This window comes from Astyanax mexicanus, chromosome 1 (genome assembly GCF_023375975.1).
Source record: "Astyanax mexicanus isolate ESR-SI-001 chromosome 1, AstMex3_surface, whole genome shotgun sequence".
Classification (NCBI taxonomy): domain Eukaryota; kingdom Metazoa; phylum Chordata; class Actinopteri; order Characiformes; family Acestrorhamphidae; genus Astyanax; species Astyanax mexicanus.
The window spans coordinates 108,165,151-108,181,420 of NC_064408.1; the positions used below are offsets into that span (position 1 = coordinate 108,165,151).

Here is a 16,270-nt window from a genome sequence, read left to right on the forward strand (position 1 = left end):
CTCATTGAGAATCTTTGGGATGTGCTGGAGAAGACTTTGTGCAGAGGTCAGACTCTACCATCATCAATGCTGCAAGATCTTGGTGAAAAATTAATGCACACTGGATTGAAATAAATCTTGTGACATTGCAGAAGCTTATTAAAATAATGCCACAGTGAATGCGTGCTACAATCAAAACTAAAGGCGGTCCAAGCAAATATTAATGCGTTACCTTTTTTTTTGATGCTGACTCTTTTTTTTGGACCAGGCAGTGTATCATTTTTATGTTTAAATTATTTTTTTTCTGCTGGATCTTCAGCAGGCCTATAAAGTTTATTGATAAAAACTAATTATAATGTGTTGATTAAAAAAAAAAAAAGATTTAATTCCTGAATGAATCGTAGACTAGATACATATAACCAATGTTCCTGTTTTATTTTGTTTTCTGCCAGAGCCAGTGGGAGGTGCTAATAAATTCAGGAGTACAACTATAAGAAGAATAAAACAGTAGCAGTGACCTGTGCTTGTGTGCACACATAGTAAAAATGGTTACAGATTGTTGTGTTGGGTTACTGTGATGCCGAATGCAGACCAATGTATAATGGTTTAGGTTCTCATATTATTTGTGGTTTACTATGCCTAAACAGGCCAGGATCTTAGGGGCTTCCCTCTAGTGGAGGATTTGGAGTATTACAATGGAAGCATTATATACTAAATATTTTATAATTTAGCTTCTTTGAGAATGTGTGTGTGTGCAAGAATGATACTCAAAGGTAAAAAGACTTAAGATATTTTTTATTAAAGACAATTTCATACAAGGTACTTATATCCTAAACAAACTGTATGACACAAAATATAACAAATGTAACAATGAAGAATAAAGGAGGCTATAATCATTCCCTTTTGTTACTGTGGTTCTTCCACACAGGACCAGTAGGCATCTTATGAAAGATTCCAATTCAAATGTCTCTTCAATTCATATTTTCATTTCTTTTTTGCTTAATTAACATAGAAAAGTCTATTCTTGTCTATCCCTAAACGATGTAAAACATTTTTGGCTAAAAATGATTGGCTCTTACTCAGCAAATATAAAAAAAAAAACATTTATCATTCACATTAAAACAAATCAAATCAAATCATGTCTTTTAATTAAAGCTTTCATGGTATATTCACTTCACTAAATTAATTTTAATAATTGAGGCATTTACCATTTATTATGACGCATTTTCATATATTACTATTTCTATTACTATTATAATATAGATTCCTGTAAAAAAAAAAAACAGGAACACTCGTGTAATTTCGTGTCATTTTGGAGAATTTCTATTGATCCACTGATCACCAAATCCTGGCACAATGTAAAGAACAACCATATGATTCCAAAAAAACAAAAAAAACAGCAAAACTGGAGATATAAGGTATTTGTGTGACAGCAACAATGTGTATTCTTATAGGCTTGTTGTAGTGATATAAAATGAGAAACATATACAAAAGACTGCAAAAATTACAAAACCCAACACTATGACAAAAATAAGCCACAGACCCAGAGGAAAACATTTAACAGTGAGACCCACTCACTTTTTTAAAGCAAGTAGAAAGCTCTACAGATGATACTTAACCAAACTATAATGCAAGCACAAAACAACAAACAGAAAACTGAAAACATAAAAATACTGCGATAGAATACAGATATTATTTGCAAAAAATGCACTTTTTTCTGTGCAATTGTTCAAATAAAGTACATAACGACCTACTGTTCTACAACCTTGTTGGTCTGGTATGGTCCTCTAGGTCAGTGGTTCTCCGCCCAAGCCTTTCCTGAAAAACATTAAAATGTGCAGAGAAGAGGGCCTCTAGGATGAAGCTTGAGAACATCTGCTCTATGTGATCTTGAAATACCCCTTTTTCTTATGAAAATGTTATAGCAGGACAATCTTTCCAGACCAGGGGTAAGAAACACTACACTACTCTACATAAATACAAAAAAAAAAAAAAAAACAACAACAATTTAGATGTATGAAAAATATAACGGAATAACAAAAGCAATTTGCTTTTGTTGGAGTGGTAAGGGTTCAATAATCCACAGTGTTAAGACTATTCCAGTGATTCATTCTTCACTTAAATCATAAATATGAAAAGAAAATTGTGCCATGTAACGTCTGTGCATTCTATATTTACTATGAGTATCACATCAGTTATTTAGACGATTTCATGAAGATTGTGGAGGTTGGAAAGCATGCTGGGTTTTGGTTTTTCTGACAGGAGCTGATATAAAGGTCCAAAATCAAATACAGATATCAACATGAATAAAACAATACAAGACTTAAAAAAGTGAAGCATGTTTTGGTACCACTATAATGCACTTAAGGTATGATGAAATCATAGAGGTTAAAATTGGACGCATTTTGTGATAAACCTTACTGACTATATCAACACTGCATCATAATGCAATATCTGTTTAGTCTGCATGTTGCTTCTGTGTTGTGTTTTGTGTCTATGCCAGAGTATGTTGTCCTATAATTGGCCACCAGGGGAGCTCTAACTCTACAGGAGTCTGAAAGCAGGACATCCTGCTTAGACAAATCTAGCACTTCCACTTTATACTCTGTATAAGCTCGCTAGCATTTATACATTTTATTAAATTCATGTTTTTGAGGAAGTAAGGAGTGCATGTTATTAGTTACCTTTTTCTCTTGTTTTGTTTCAAGTTTACTTGGTTGTGTTTACTGTGGTATGATGTGGCAAATGCTCACCACTAAAGTCATGTTTCCTCCACTGATTGACAAATTCATACTGGTTCATACAGTGTCTATTGTTTGGTCTGGCAGAGGATCTAGGGAGAGAGGCCAAGACCCTTGTTATAACAGTGATATATATTTATAGGATATATATTCATTTCTTGTTCCCAATTTTCTCCCAAATTAGTCTTATTCATATTGCTCATCACATTATAAGAACAAAACTAGCATTCGGTCTTCATCATGCAAAAAATGCAAACTGACATCTCAAATAAACAAAAAAAACAAAAAAACACTTTCCTAACATTGAAAATGTTCTTATTTTTTTCAATTATTATAAGAATAGATATATAAGATCTTTGTGACAGTTGCAAATCATCTCACAGCACAGACAAAAATGGAATATTCAGCAGAAATGCACCTAAAGCAAACTGCTTCCAGCCATAATACACAAAGTGATGTTAAAGAATACATGACATTCTTCTTCCTCTTCTGTGATGCATTTTGGCAATAGATATTCATTCTGCATGAATATGTAAGGTACACAAGGCCACAGTGACTGTTTTAAGACTGTTTTTAGGGAGGTCACATCAGTCACTATGAAAGTGAGAGATAAATAAGACTGCTATGCATTTATGTGTGTGTGTGTTTTTGCTTCTCATGCCTTAGGGTTTGGACTATTCCTGGCCTGGCTATGTTCTGTAGCAACATCTTCAGGCCTAAGGATAGGGTTCTGGAAAGAAGACTGACCAGTAGGCAGCGGCATCTTCTCTGGTAAGTCATTTTTTGGCATCCTTAAAACACACAAAAAATATAACCATGAGAAGACCATAGTATGCAGCTGACAACCAACACAAACATGACAAAGAATGCTTACTGTCAGACCACTGTTAATCATGGTTGATAAGTCGACTATCATATTCAAATTAAGAGGTCCTTCCTAAACAGAAATGGCAATATTTACATCAAAAATGATTGAGGTTATATCCATATACTGTATGATAAGTCAATAACATAATTATTGTGCCAATAATACTGTCAAACAAGCATACAGATTAAATCTAGCTAATAGTAGAAACTGACCCCACATAAGGCTTAATCTGTGTCCGAAATGTATACATTTATGATGTCCATATGCAAACCTATATTGTGAGGTTATAACTAATTATACAGTTAGTTCCAACCCTGCAATGTTATTGGCTGAGAGAAGTTCTTTGAGTGCTGTTATCAGTCGGTAATACACTGTAACTGAAGCTCTCCATGTATTACTTTGCTACATACAGGTAACCTAACAACGATGCAGCGCTTACAAACAGCTCAGCTACAAACAGAGCAAAATATATTGAAACATCAAAATATTTCAATAAACAGCGATAATGGAACTGTGGTATAATAAATAATATGCTCAATGTTCGTGTTATAACGTTTAATATTGACAATGCTGTAGATCAAAATATATAAGTATAAATAAATGTATTATTTTTTTATTATATTACCAATATATCATTGCCATAAATAGTCATAAAATAACAATAATAATGTTTTTCACAATTATTTCTGCATATTGTTTCAATCAACATTTGAGCTCACCTTCCATCAGGGGCTCTGCGAAGGCTCTCAGTCCTGCTGCTCACTCGACTGGAGCTTCCAGCTTTGCTGCGTCTTTCCACTTGCAGCCCTCCACTCTGCTCCTTGCTGCCCCTGCTGGACCCCCTACCAGAGCCCCCCGGCTCCCTCTGCTCCCGTGCAGATGTTTCAGATGAAGCCTGTGGTTCTGACCCAGATGCATGAGCTGGCATGTAGTGGTTGCTACAGGTGATTGGAGCAGATGAGTCGTCGTGGTTAGAGGTTGCGGTTGCTGGACCGCCCGTGTTGGTGCCCATGGACTTGGAGATGACCTTTAGCTTGTGTGAGCTGGGCTTGTAGTGCTTGTTTTTGTGCATACGATTGTTGTGCTTTAGGAAGAACTCGCAGGACTCTTGTAGAACACGCCGGCTCTCGCTGATGGGGCTGAGAGAGAGAGAGAGAGAGAGAGACAGAAGGATATGGATAGATGGATAAATAAATAAATTCACTAGGGTTTTTAGTGTTTAGAGCAGATTTACATTATTAGCTACAATGTAAAAAGCTAAACTAATATCATACTTCTTTAACTTGATAAACTAATGTTCCATTTCAGATCAGCATGGTCCTGCTTAAGTGGCTGTTTGGGATCAATAAAAGAGTAGTAGGATAAAACCAGAAAAAGTGAAGATGCTCCACACATAACATATTGAGGACGTATGCTAAGCGGGCCATTCTGAAAGACCTGGTTAACTTGATGCTTGGTGGTTCTAACAAGAAGCAAACTTCTGACAGCTGACTTCTGACCTGGTAGATTTTTGTAATTTCTAAGTCTTTGTCTGTGGCGTTTAGTTTAAAAAAAAGAAAATTAAACACTGTCTGTCCAAGCTGTGTGCAGAAACACTGTTAAAGTTAAACCACAGTTAAGTTAAACCACTGCTTTTTCAAACAACAGAAAAAAACATTTTGTTTCTCTGTTTAAAATCACTTCCTTTTTGTTATGTATTGCACTTTGTGGGTAATTTGTTTGTAAGGTAGGATACAGGGGTAGGCGACATGGCCTTAAAATAATATCACAATATTATATGACAAAACATAAAAAAAAAATAAAAAAAATCAAGAATACATTACTGCAACAAAATTATTATTGCATACGAAATGATATAGCACACCTCTAACTGAGATATTAAAAAATAACTATTTTATCAGATTTTTAAAAGATGTCAATGATCCAGAATGTCATGATACTAATAATGCACTCCATATATCTCCATATATCCAGGATTAAAGTAAAATAAATGATAATGGACAGATTTAATCTGTCTCTAGTAGATATATAATGGGAAATGCAAACAGTGTAATTTTTTTCTTTTGCTAAAAACAGTATTATTGTGTATGATAAGATATGGCACAGCCCTAGTAGAGAACATGACATTATTTGAGATGGTGCTGATAGTCATCTACTATTCATAAAAAAGGCAGAAACCGGACAGTGGTCTTACTCCTTTTTGCGTGTTCTCTTGAAAAAGAAGGCCCACTCTGAACATGTCTTCTTACTGCTGACCCAGAAAACTGCTGAGATGCCCACAATAAGCGTCATTAGGTATTTAATCAAAAACAGAGACAGGTCTGGATGAGAGGGGTCTGTTTTCTAGACGGGAAACAAAGACACAAATAGATTCAAATAAGAAAACACATACAAACACATTTACTTGAAAATGAATTTGTTGTTGTATATTATTTTTGTGTAGTAAGGAGGTTAATCTAATGAGAGATCTTACTCTATAAGAGCAGGGGATGCTGTACTCCTGACAGCGCTCGTTAATCCACGTATTCTCCCAGGCACTGCGGTGGGCCTGCTCATACACGTAACAGGCGAGCAGGATGAGCAGAGGAAGCAGGTACAGGCCACTAAACACACCAATACGGATCATGAACTTCTTCAGCTTCTCCTGGTTGCGCTCGTCATGCTGGATCACTTGTCGCACGTGGTTCAGTGAGACGATCCCAGCCAGGAGTAGAGAGAGCCCAACAACCACACCCAAAGCCTGCGGAGCCAGCACAAACCATCGGAGGGCTGCTAGATCATACAGCCCCACAAAGCACACGCCACTGATACCATCTCCTTCCACCTTATTTAGAGCCAACAGCATGACAGTAAGGGACCCTGGGATACCCCAGGCTGATGCATGGAACCACACAGCCTTCTTTTCAATCGCCTCACAGCTCCATTTAGGCCCTGCTGCTAAAAACCAGGTGATGGTGAGGATGACCCACCAGACCATGCCAGCAGTGGAGAAAAAGTAGAGCATCATGAAGAGCAGTGTGCAGACTTTGCTCTGGCTGCCCTGTACCACTGTTGACACTGTGCCAGGCTGACTGGCCTTGTTACAGGCTGCCTCATTACCCAGCAGGAACCCGATGAAGTAGATTAAAGACACCAAGCTGTAGCAGACAGCGTAGAAGATAATAGGTCGCTCTGGGTAGCGGAAGCGCTTGACGTCAATGAGAAATGTCAGGAAGGTGAAAAGTGTAGCGCATAAGCAGACGATGGAGCAGATACCGATGAAGGTCTTGGCAAATTCGATTTCATGCACTTTGAAATACATGTTTTCACATGGTGGAGCACAGTCCTGAGCGCCCAGGAAGGCGGAGCCCTGGCCAGGGCGGGTCTTTAGCTGCAGGGGGCACCAGAAGCCCAGATCCCTACTGGCTGATGGAGAACTTTTAGGTGTGGTTATGTCCTTTAGGGGAGGAACCTCAGAGCCATGTACAGATGTCTTACATGGCTCCAACCTATAAGAACACAAATAAAATAAAATTGTATTTAAACATTGCCAGATTTATGCACAGTGGCAAGTTACATCGAATAATCTTAATAGTAAACACATTATTGCTTTTAAAAGTATGCAAAATGCATTATTATGCTACTATAATATAATTACAGCAATGGCATACAATAATATTGCTTATTGTAATTATTACAGGGATGATACACTGTCCAAAAAATGGTAATTGTGACTAGTATAAAGGACTGAACACAAAACAAAGAAAAAACAGATGTGCTGTCCAGAATGAATAGATGTTTGATCACCTGTCACACTGCAGCTCTGGAGGCCAGGTGATACCAAAGGTCTGCATGTTCGCAGCACAGTCAGACAGGACACGTTCACATTGTGCCCTACAGGGTCGCAGAACCCGCGTCTGCTCCGTGCACTCCGGAACAAAGGCTTGGCAAAGGAAAAGATGCACATCTGGAGAGCAGCGCAGATTAGCCAGTGGCATGAAGTGCTGTAAACACAGAGAAATACGCTATAAAAACTGAAGTACAAAAGAAAAGGCAATGAGGAGAGAAAGTAGCACTTAAAATCATTCTCTACCCAATCACATCTACTGAGGCTGATGTGGTATAACAAAGTGAAATTTTATTTGTGAGGCTCCAGGAACTAAGATCTTCTTCTTTTGCAGCTTTTCTACTACTCAACTGTATTACTCACTTTCCTCTATTTTCCTACTCATTCATTTTGGCTCTGAGTTACAAACCTAGGTACAAAAAAAAACTAACAAAAATAGGTCAAAAGTCAAATATTTGCTGCTAATCCAAAAAAAACAAAAAAAAAAAACATAATGCTATTATGAAACCAGAAACCAGAACCACAATGACCAAATCACCTGTATACAGATGGCACACTCCACAAATTTATACAAGTGTAATACTTTTCAAATATTTGTGCCTAAATCGTGACATGTAATAAACACAGAAACCCATACACTATACTGACTCAAGTATTGGAACTCCTGCTCATTTATTGTTCCTTCTGAAATCAAGTGTATTAAATAGTTCATCCTTCTTTCTATTCTATTTTGGCGCTACTGTAATGATTTAATTGCATTCAGTGACAAGATCATTAGTAAGGACAGAATCTTGGATTATCACCACCATCCCACCCCATTCCAAATTCTCTAGCTTATAACAGAAGTATTGGATCGAGTCCCATCATTCCAGAGAATACAGTTCCACTGCTTTACAGTTCACTACTGGGGGCGTTGTACCTCTGTAATTCATGTAAATTTGTTTCATAGTCTTTTTTTTATAATTTTATTTCTAATTTTTATCCCATTTTCTACCCAAATTACAAGGCCAATTACCCAACCCAACTCTTTTCGAACTGTTAATGATGCAGCATTGCTGAGTAGCATCACAGCGTGCTCGGAGGAAAGCACAGCGACTTGGTTTTAATACATCAGCTCACAGACACCTTGTGCTGAGCGACATCAACATTTGGAGTGTTGAGGGGAGAGAGCGCCATCTACCAACGCAGAGAGAGGCTCCTCAGGGCTCCAGTCATCAATGGCAAGCTACATGAACAGGATTCGAACCGGCGATCTCCTGATCATAGTGGCAGCGCTTAGCCTGCTGGACCATCCAGAGCCATTTCATAGAGTCTTTAGTGGAACTAAACTAATTTGTTCATTAAAGGGTGTGTCCAGAAACATTTGGCCATACAGTGTATTACAAACATCTTCCTTTCCATTTTATTCCCAAAACCAATTTTGCTTTTTTTCTCTACACCGTATAACATATCAATACAGTACAGCAAGTACATCGCCTACTACTGTGTCCAAATCTACATAGTGAACTGGAACTATATCTCCAAATAACGATTAACTGACATTTTATAACGTTAAGGTACACTATATGTTCAAATGTTTGTGGACACCACTTCTAATGAATGCATGTAGCTGCTTTTAATTGTATCCAGGTGTGCAAATCCACACACACATACACAAACAACTTATCTAGTCCTTGTAGAGACATACTGCCAATAGTATACAGTTGGCACCATGCCTAATGCCAGGCAGAGGTTAGAGGGGTATAATGCTCCCCAGCACAGAGCTGTGCATTTCAGAACAAGCAAAGAATGAGCTGCTGTCCGAATACTTTTGTCCATACAGTGCAAGTTGTTTTTAGTTAAAGTACAGCAACACCAGCAGAACGGGAGATAGAAAGGGTAGCTGGCTTATGAGGACACTATTAAGCACAACCTTGTCAGGAAAGGGGTGGAGTAAACATCCTGTTACCCACAGAGCACAAAGCTATTGTCACTTTTAAAGATTAAGATCCACAAAGGATTTTTTAAGCGACAACAGAACCATATTTGGTTCCCTTAATAACTAATTCTATACAGGGGAATGTGTGAGCTTTGTAAACCTTTAAATTGTTAAAGTTAAGGTTCTTTAAAATCTAAAAAGGTTTTTAACATGTATTAGCAAATTAAAACGTGACTCTTCTTTGGCATTGCAAATTTCCCTTTATGCCCGTTTCTTCAGAACATAAGTTTCATACTTCACTTAACCTGGATACTCAACCCTTACACACATTCTAAGCACAAATTAAATATATCATCACTGCTGTCTCACAAGATCTCCAAAACCTTATTTATTAAAAAATATATATATATTATTATTCTTTCTCTAAAACTTCACTGGAGAAGATAAAAATCTTAAAACCGTGTTGTAAGTCAGTGCAAACTTTTTTTTTGCACTACATTTTTGATGTAATGAAAAAATGATGAAAAACATATTGTTCAACCATTAGAAGTCACAGATCAAGACATTCTGATACTCAGTAGCTCGGCATGTTTTTCTTTCCCTCTTTCCTTCCTTCCTCTGCTGTGGCAAGTTTTTAATTCAAAGGCTCTAACAATAATGCTGTGAATGTGTTTCCCCTGCAGCCTGAGCTGCCTGGTCATTTGACTCCCATTATTTGATACAGTAACAAAAGGAGTTGCCTGGTCTCTCAGCACTCACAAAGCCTGTGGGAAACTCAATCTGTTAGACATTGCCAGAAGAACTCCTCTGCTGGGCACAATGACTCTTTACATCTCTACAGCCAAAACTGCTTTGATTACGCAGTACAGTATAGTTTATCTAATGATCTTACAGCTTATTTTTCAAGAATTACATAAAGTCAGATCAGATTGTTGGAAAATGTGAAATCCTGTTGCCTAGTGTAACTGATTATGGTCTGATCAGACAGTGGGTCTTACCACAGGAGAACATAAAACTGCTTCTCCTACTGCCCTATTAGAAGGCTCTTAGGGGCTACTTTTCGGTGGCGTACCTCTTGGTGAGAGACTATTGACAGTTAGACATGCCTCTACTAAGCACTCAAAGTCATTCTGCCCAACTGACAGACATTAAGTGTGGGCACAACACTGGACTTAGGAAAGCAGGATGGCCAGTTCAACAAATTATCCACCGTCTAGACTATACACTGCCTTCAATTGCAGTAGTGACGTGCACTGGACTGCTATGCAGTGGAATTGTACCATCTTTAGTTGTGCTGTGCGATTATGGACAATTTTTTTTTTCTCTTTTCAATTATAATCGATTTTCCAAAAAAACAAAAAATCCTACTACACATGACAAAGAAATGGTTAAAAACTAGGTTTACCTGTAAAATAATAAATTTACACACACAGACACGCACATTATACTTGGATTATTCTTCAGAATGTGTGTTTCTGACGGAAATTTGAGAAAGAACGCCCTAAACTAGTCACAGAAGAAACTTTGAAGGAGTAATTATCATTGTTTTCCACAATTAATCATGCATACTCACTGACACTGCAGTTTTTAGAAACGATAGGATTAATTTCTAGGTAAATATATACTTTATCCCACTGGGTGTTTGTGTCGGAAGTGCTGGAACTTTTTTTTCAGTATGAGTCCTCAGGCTGAGCGCAATGGTTATTTAATATGTGCACGCTGGTCTGGGGGAGGTGCCAATAAGACGGATAAACTGAGTAGCGTTTTCAGATATTGTAGATTAAAATGATAAAATGTCTGTGTGTAAAATCTTGTTTACTCCTACTACATTTTAAAAATCGCATTAAAACTGTAATTCAAATTACCCGAATTAATCGTGAAAATTGCCCAGCACTAACCTTTAGTGATGAATCCAGGTTATTTTTTGGATCTGATGGCATCTAGAGGTGGCCAAACAGGTTACTACATAGTCCACTATATATTTTATTATTTTCTATTCAAATCCTCATTCTTGGTGCATTATTGTTTTTTGTCTACAAGTATATAGGAGTAAAGGAATGGAACCCACAGTTAGGAGCTTCTGAGCATTTAAGGGGGTTTTAAAAAAGATTACAACGGCTTTAAAGAGGACTCACAGTGCTTGTACCTTATCCAGTTTCATGTACTGCTGCAGAGACTGCTTATTAATTATGTGGCAAGAAGAGAAGCCCTACCTGCATTTTGCTGGCGGCGATATCCTGGTCGTAGTGCTCCAGCATGTTGGGGAAGAAGGTCATGTTGTAAGGCATACCATGGCACCACTGCACCCTCACCGGCTCACAGGTAAACAGGCTGTGAGCCAGGCATGAGCTCACCAGCGCCAAACACACACCCAAGCACAACCAGGCACGGCTTGGCATGGTGCTAGTTACTCCACCACAGTCAGCTTTGCAAAATCCCTCAGTAATTCAACAGCAACAAAACAAAGTATGGACGATGCTTAAGTTCCAGATAGTTTGGCAAGTGCTTCATCCAAAGTCCACGATGTCATGGGTCATTTTCATGGATACAAGTAGCCTGCCACCTGGCCTGGAAAGATGTCTGGAATCCTGCACTGTTCACTCCAACACACAGCAGAGATCTGAAACAGTAATGGAACAAGTCACGCAAGTTACAACCAACATAACAACTTAGTGCTGCACAGCAACAGGCATGCTGGGATACCTAAACACTTTACTCACTGGGTATTTTGGTGGAACTTACCCTAATATTATGATAAAGTCTCTTATTGTCGGTATTACATTGTTATTACAAAATAGTACCTAGATGTTACTAGATAATGCCAATAAAAACAGTTACATACAAACTAAAGCAAATTTTGGGATATGAAGGCATAAAAATTATATAGGTACAGCATAAGGACATGGCAAAAAATATCTTGTATATCTTGTATATACAAGAAAGCATCAATCAAACTTATCAGTTAGGATGAAAACAACAAAGAGGTTAGATCAATTTTTACATGTATATAAACCCTACAATTTAAAAGTGTTTATAATCTTAATGTTTAATAATGAGATATTTTCTCACAATTACAAAATGTTCTACTGCATGATTATGATGTGTCGTTTTTAAAACAATCTCATAATTAGATTTCTGTAAATGTTTTTTTTCACAAAAAAGATGTTTGTGTCTGCTAGTGGTGGGCGTATTTAAAATTTGCGATATGTGGCATCAAATAAAGATTTTTCTTTTTTTTTTTTTAACATAGGTGAATCCCGAACACTTGCCCTCCAATGTGACTCAGTTGAGTCTCTGCTTCATTACTCAACACATGGATACGAATAAAATCCTCACAAAATTCTGTTGGCATAGGGGTTACCTTGAGCGATTAGCTGGAGCCATCTCTCTGGGAAGAAAACACTGTGCTTTTTGTGTGTGTGATTGTTGCTAAAACCCAACCTGAACTCAAGAGTTTGCTACCGTCAAAAAAACAAGCACTCAGAGGTGTGTGGGCAAAATATTGTGATAGGATATAATTTACATTTTGGACATTTATCAAACGCTCCTATCCAGAGTGACTTACAATGTTATTCCTATTACAGAGTTGGGCTAATGTAGTATTAGGAGTCTTGCCCAAGGACTCTTATTGATGTAGTGCAGCATAGGTCACCCAAACTGTGAATTAAACCCCAGTCTCACACATGATGTGGTCACTCAGTGGTATTAGACACTGCACCACACCAATCAGGAGATGCCCTGTGATTCCACCTCTAATTACAGCATGTGTGGTTCTAATGACATACACTGCCTGGCCAAAAAAAAAAAAATCGCCACCAAAAAAAAAAAAAGGTCACACACTCAAATATGGGGTTGGAGCATCTTTAGCTTTGATTGCAGCACACATTCACCGTGGCATTGTTTTAATAAACTTCTGCAATGTAACAAGATTTATTTCAATCCAGTGTCCAGTATTTCAATTTTTCACCAAGATCTTGCAGCATTGATGATGGTGGAGTCTGACCACTGCAGAAAGTCTTCTCCAGCACATCCCAAAGATTCTCAATGAGGTTAAGATCTGGACTCTGTGGTGAACAATCCATGTGTGAAAATGATGATCTCATGCTCCCTGAATCACTCTTTCACAATTCCAGCACCATAAATCCTGACATTGTCATCTTGGAATATGCCCGTGTCATCAGGGAAGAAAAAATCCATTGATGGAATAACCTGGTCTATATTCAGTATATTCAGGTAGTCAGCGGACCTCATTTTTTCAGCACGCACTGTTGCTGAACCTAGATCTGACCAACTGCAGTATCAACTCCACATCATTTACTTATTTAAATCCAAGTGAAGACTTTTTTTTGGCCATGCAGTGTATCTAATAATAAAGAGAATAAATAGAGAATAAAGATTTTCTCTCACAAATACTAAATGTTCTGCAGTAATTGTTTAAATGAATAATTAATAAGATATTTTATTACAATTACAGGATGCTTTGTCTTAAATACATTATGTTGTTTTACAACATATCTTTAAATAATTCAATTCTTCACTCTTACAAGATGTATTGCCAAAAGATGCTAAAATTAGGATTCACGATATATAGCTTTTTAGGGGTATTTTATTATGATGATATAACAAATTTACATTTTTAATTTTATAATGTTAAGTCTTATACCAGTCATGACAACCTCATAGCATGAAACGTCATTTCTATGACAGTCTTGTAACAGAATGTTATCTTATTAGATCTGATGAATAGTGATATTCCTCTCTTGTATAGCATATAGTAGAATTCATAGAAAGATATCTAGCTATATTGAAAGGAAAGAATTTATTCTCTGAAGCTGAAGGTCCAGCTCACCCATAAAACATTATACAGAGGTATCATCTTCTAAGGAGGAGTTAGTTAATTAAACAGCTTAGTCAGCTATCTTGCTGGTACAGACATGCTGTTGTGAACTGAGGAATGTGGGGAGTTTGATTTCAGTCCACGCCACGAAGTCTGCACTCTGTTTGTAGCCTGGAGACACTTTACTGTAACCTGTAGCTGAACTTGTTGTTAGGGATTAGCTAAGTAATCTAGCCAACACTAGCTAATAGCTGTATAGCTAGGTTAGGTTATGCTGCCCATACACTGCACAACTTTGAAAAGACTCTGAAAAGACTTAACAGACAACAGTCTGACACCCCCTCACATCTAAAGACAAGTCACAGATTTTCAGTCACAGACTGAGATTTTACAAAGACTGAGGCTCTTGCAGATTCACTATTTGCAAAACTGCAACAAGATTTTTCTGGGATTATTTCCCATCATGCTTCTGATTTTACAGTTTACATACAATACACATTAAGTTACAAATAATGTGTACATTAATACTGTGATTTATCAGAGACTCACAGCTTTTGTCTCCGTCAATAGTTTATTTTTCTGCCACACTGTAAGGTCATGATATTTTTAATAGAATAAATACGTGTTCAACTCTGCCTATAAGCACCTTTTCTTTTCCTTTTTTTGCTACAACTTTGTATAGCAAAGGATCACAGTTTCACTGCTCAACATTTGCCTTTGTTTTAGGTTAAATTAATGCAATAAAGAACAACATTCTTGCAAAATGTGTATTTATTAAACTTGTTCGTATCAAAAACAACAGTGTGCAAAATATAATAACTTTAAATATGATGACTTTAAAGTGCTACATGTGGATATTAATGTGATATGTACAGTATTTTAAACACAGGTAGCACTTTAAAATCATTCTATTTAAATGTATTATATGCACTACGTTGTCTTATTGTGCAGTGTTATTTTTGATACAAACAAGTTTAATAAATACACTTTTTGCAAGAATGATGTTCTTTATTGCATTATTTCCTAAAACAAAGGCAAGTGTATAGCAGTGAAACTGTGTTTGTTTGTTTGTTAGCAAAAAAAATGTTGAAGAAGAAGCTTATAGGCAAAAGAACACAAAATTTATTCTATCAAAAAATATCGAGAACAAACAGTGTGGCAGAAAAATAAACTGTTGTTGGGGACAAAAGCTCAAAAGCTGTGAGTCTCTGATAAATCATAGTATTGATTTACACAGTATTTGTAACTTAATATGTTATATGTTACGTTATTGTATGTAAACTCCACCAGAAGCCTGATGGGGAATAATCTCAGAAATAACCTTTGCTAAATCTTAGTCTGTGTTTAAAAAGTCTGTGACTTGTCTTTAGATGTGAGAGGGTGTCAGACTTTAGTCTATTAAAAGTCTTTTCAGAGGCGTTTTAAAGTCGTGTAACGTAGTGTATAAAAAGCATTAGGTAACTTACAGAAACTTACTAACAAGCCAGCTAGCTACCAATACAGTGGATTTCCAGAGGTCTTGTGAAGACAGTCAGGAAATGTTTTGCTCTTTGTTCCCGCCTGGAAACTTTCAGAGTTCATAACTTAAAAGATAATAAATATAAATCCATATTTTACCTTAAAATAGTTTCAAAACAAAGTAGTAAATTAACCTAGCTTAGTTTAGTTACCCGTAAGTAAACAGCGAGCTTGACAGTGTAGCTAAAACTATAGTAACTAGTGTTGTACATCGGTCTAACGTCAATATTGTCCCTTTTCTGCATTATTAAGTACTTACAAAAGCTCCACAGTCCTTTACAGCATGTCCAAAGAATCCAAAAATCCCCAAACTATCAGTAAAACACCCGTCTCTCCGCAGAGGCCTCGGAAAACTCGTCTCTCAGCCTGGGAGTTACACGCTTCCTGAGGGAAATAAATCAAAAAAGCTGCGTTTCGGTAACGCAGAACTTCCACAGACGCCGCAATCTACATATCATACACTCACCACGGACCTGTGCGGGTATGACTTGTAGATCAGCGAAGCTTTTCACACAGCTGCCTGAAACTCCAGCTCTCCCAAGACTTTTACTGTTAAGGTCGGAACATGCGCAGAAAGCCCCCG

General features: G+C 37.2%; 1 protein-coding gene across 2 annotated transcripts; it reads right to left on the bottom strand.

Annotated features, from left to right (window-relative positions):
* Positions 1–753: 753 nt before the first annotated feature.
* Positions 754–16,101, bottom strand: fzd6 (frizzled class receptor 6). 2 transcript variants are annotated; one of them, XM_022679935.2, is made up of 8 exons: positions 15,947–16,101; positions 11,546–11,952; positions 7,375–7,571; positions 6,062–7,076; positions 5,783–5,931; positions 4,308–4,727; positions 3,382–3,511; positions 754–2,812 (listed from the first exon to the last, which is right to left on the bottom strand). In XM_022679935.2, the coding sequence occupies exons 2-8, from the start codon at positions 11,729–11,731 to the stop codon at positions 2,789–2,791; spliced, it is 2,121 nt and encodes a 706-aa protein (XP_022535656.2). In that variant the 5' UTR covers positions 11,732–11,952; positions 15,947–16,101; the 3' UTR covers positions 754–2,788. The 2 variants fall into 2 exon arrangements, with proteins under 2 accessions (XP_022535656.2, XP_015457172.3); XM_015601686.3 differs by lacking the exon at positions 11,546–11,952 and having other exon boundaries at positions 15,947–16,096.
* Between the last annotated feature and the right edge of the window lie 169 nt (positions 16,102–16,270).